Here is an 871-nt window from a genome sequence, read left to right on the forward strand (position 1 = left end):
AAATCTATAATGTCTCGGATTAATTAGAGACTGATTTGCATAAGTGATCCTGGTGCAGTAAGCATTTATTTATTCAATATTTTTATTATGTTTTTAGATACTTGTGATTTACTTTTCAATAAATTCATTTTTAATTACTCCTCTACTTTTAATAAGATCTGAAATTTTATATGTTTTTATCATGTGAATCTTGTTTGATTCATATTACATTAAATCTCGTCCACCTATTTTGAATCCCGTCAATCTATTTGATCCTATAATTTTTCATTGATTCATATTTTATTCCGTCCAGGATTGTATCGTGGTTCCATCTCTTCCTCTTCCAGATCATGGAGCACAAAGTTTGTATTAATGGCATACACACCCTTCATCATCTGCCCGGCCAAGTCCTCCAGCGTTGCATTTATAATCTCAAATTGGGGATGTGATTTGTCTCCCATATGAAATGCCAGCCTCAATCCAACTACATCTGGATCTTTTTTCAATCCAATGTCTTTCATTACTGATCTCAACTTTGCAACATCATCCCACCTACCAGCCCCAGCATAGATATTTGAGAGTAAAACGTAACACCCAATATTATCAGGTTCCATCTTAAAAAGGTGTTCTGTCATTCGTTCCCCTAGGTCTCATCATCAAAACAGTGACATGGTCTGGCTTCATACCAGACTTTTGCATTTGCTTAAAAAGAGAAAGAGCTTTCTCACCATGGCCGTGCATGTCGTAACCGGCAACCATAGAAGTCCATTACACCAAATCTCTCTGAGGCATCTTGTCAAAAACTTGGTGCCCAACATTTAAATTCCCACATTTAATATATATATCTACAAGGGCGCTTGAAACAGAATTTTCAGAATCTAAACTGTCTTCC

General features: G+C 35.9%; 1 protein-coding gene across 1 annotated transcript; it reads right to left on the reverse strand.

The window, feature by feature from the left end:
* Positions 1 to 272: 272 nt before the first annotated feature.
* On the reverse strand, positions 273 to 614 carry LOC131856628 (pentatricopeptide repeat-containing protein At4g02750-like). Its single transcript, XM_059208475.1, has one exon. The coding sequence runs from the start codon at positions 612 to 614 to the stop codon at positions 273 to 275; it is 342 nt and encodes a 113-aa protein (XP_059064458.1).
* Positions 615 to 871: the final 257 nt, after the last annotated feature.

Source organism: Cryptomeria japonica, chromosome 7, assembly GCF_030272615.1.
Source record: "Cryptomeria japonica chromosome 7, Sugi_1.0, whole genome shotgun sequence".
In the NCBI taxonomy this organism is placed as follows: domain Eukaryota; kingdom Viridiplantae; phylum Streptophyta; class Pinopsida; order Cupressales; family Cupressaceae; genus Cryptomeria; species Cryptomeria japonica.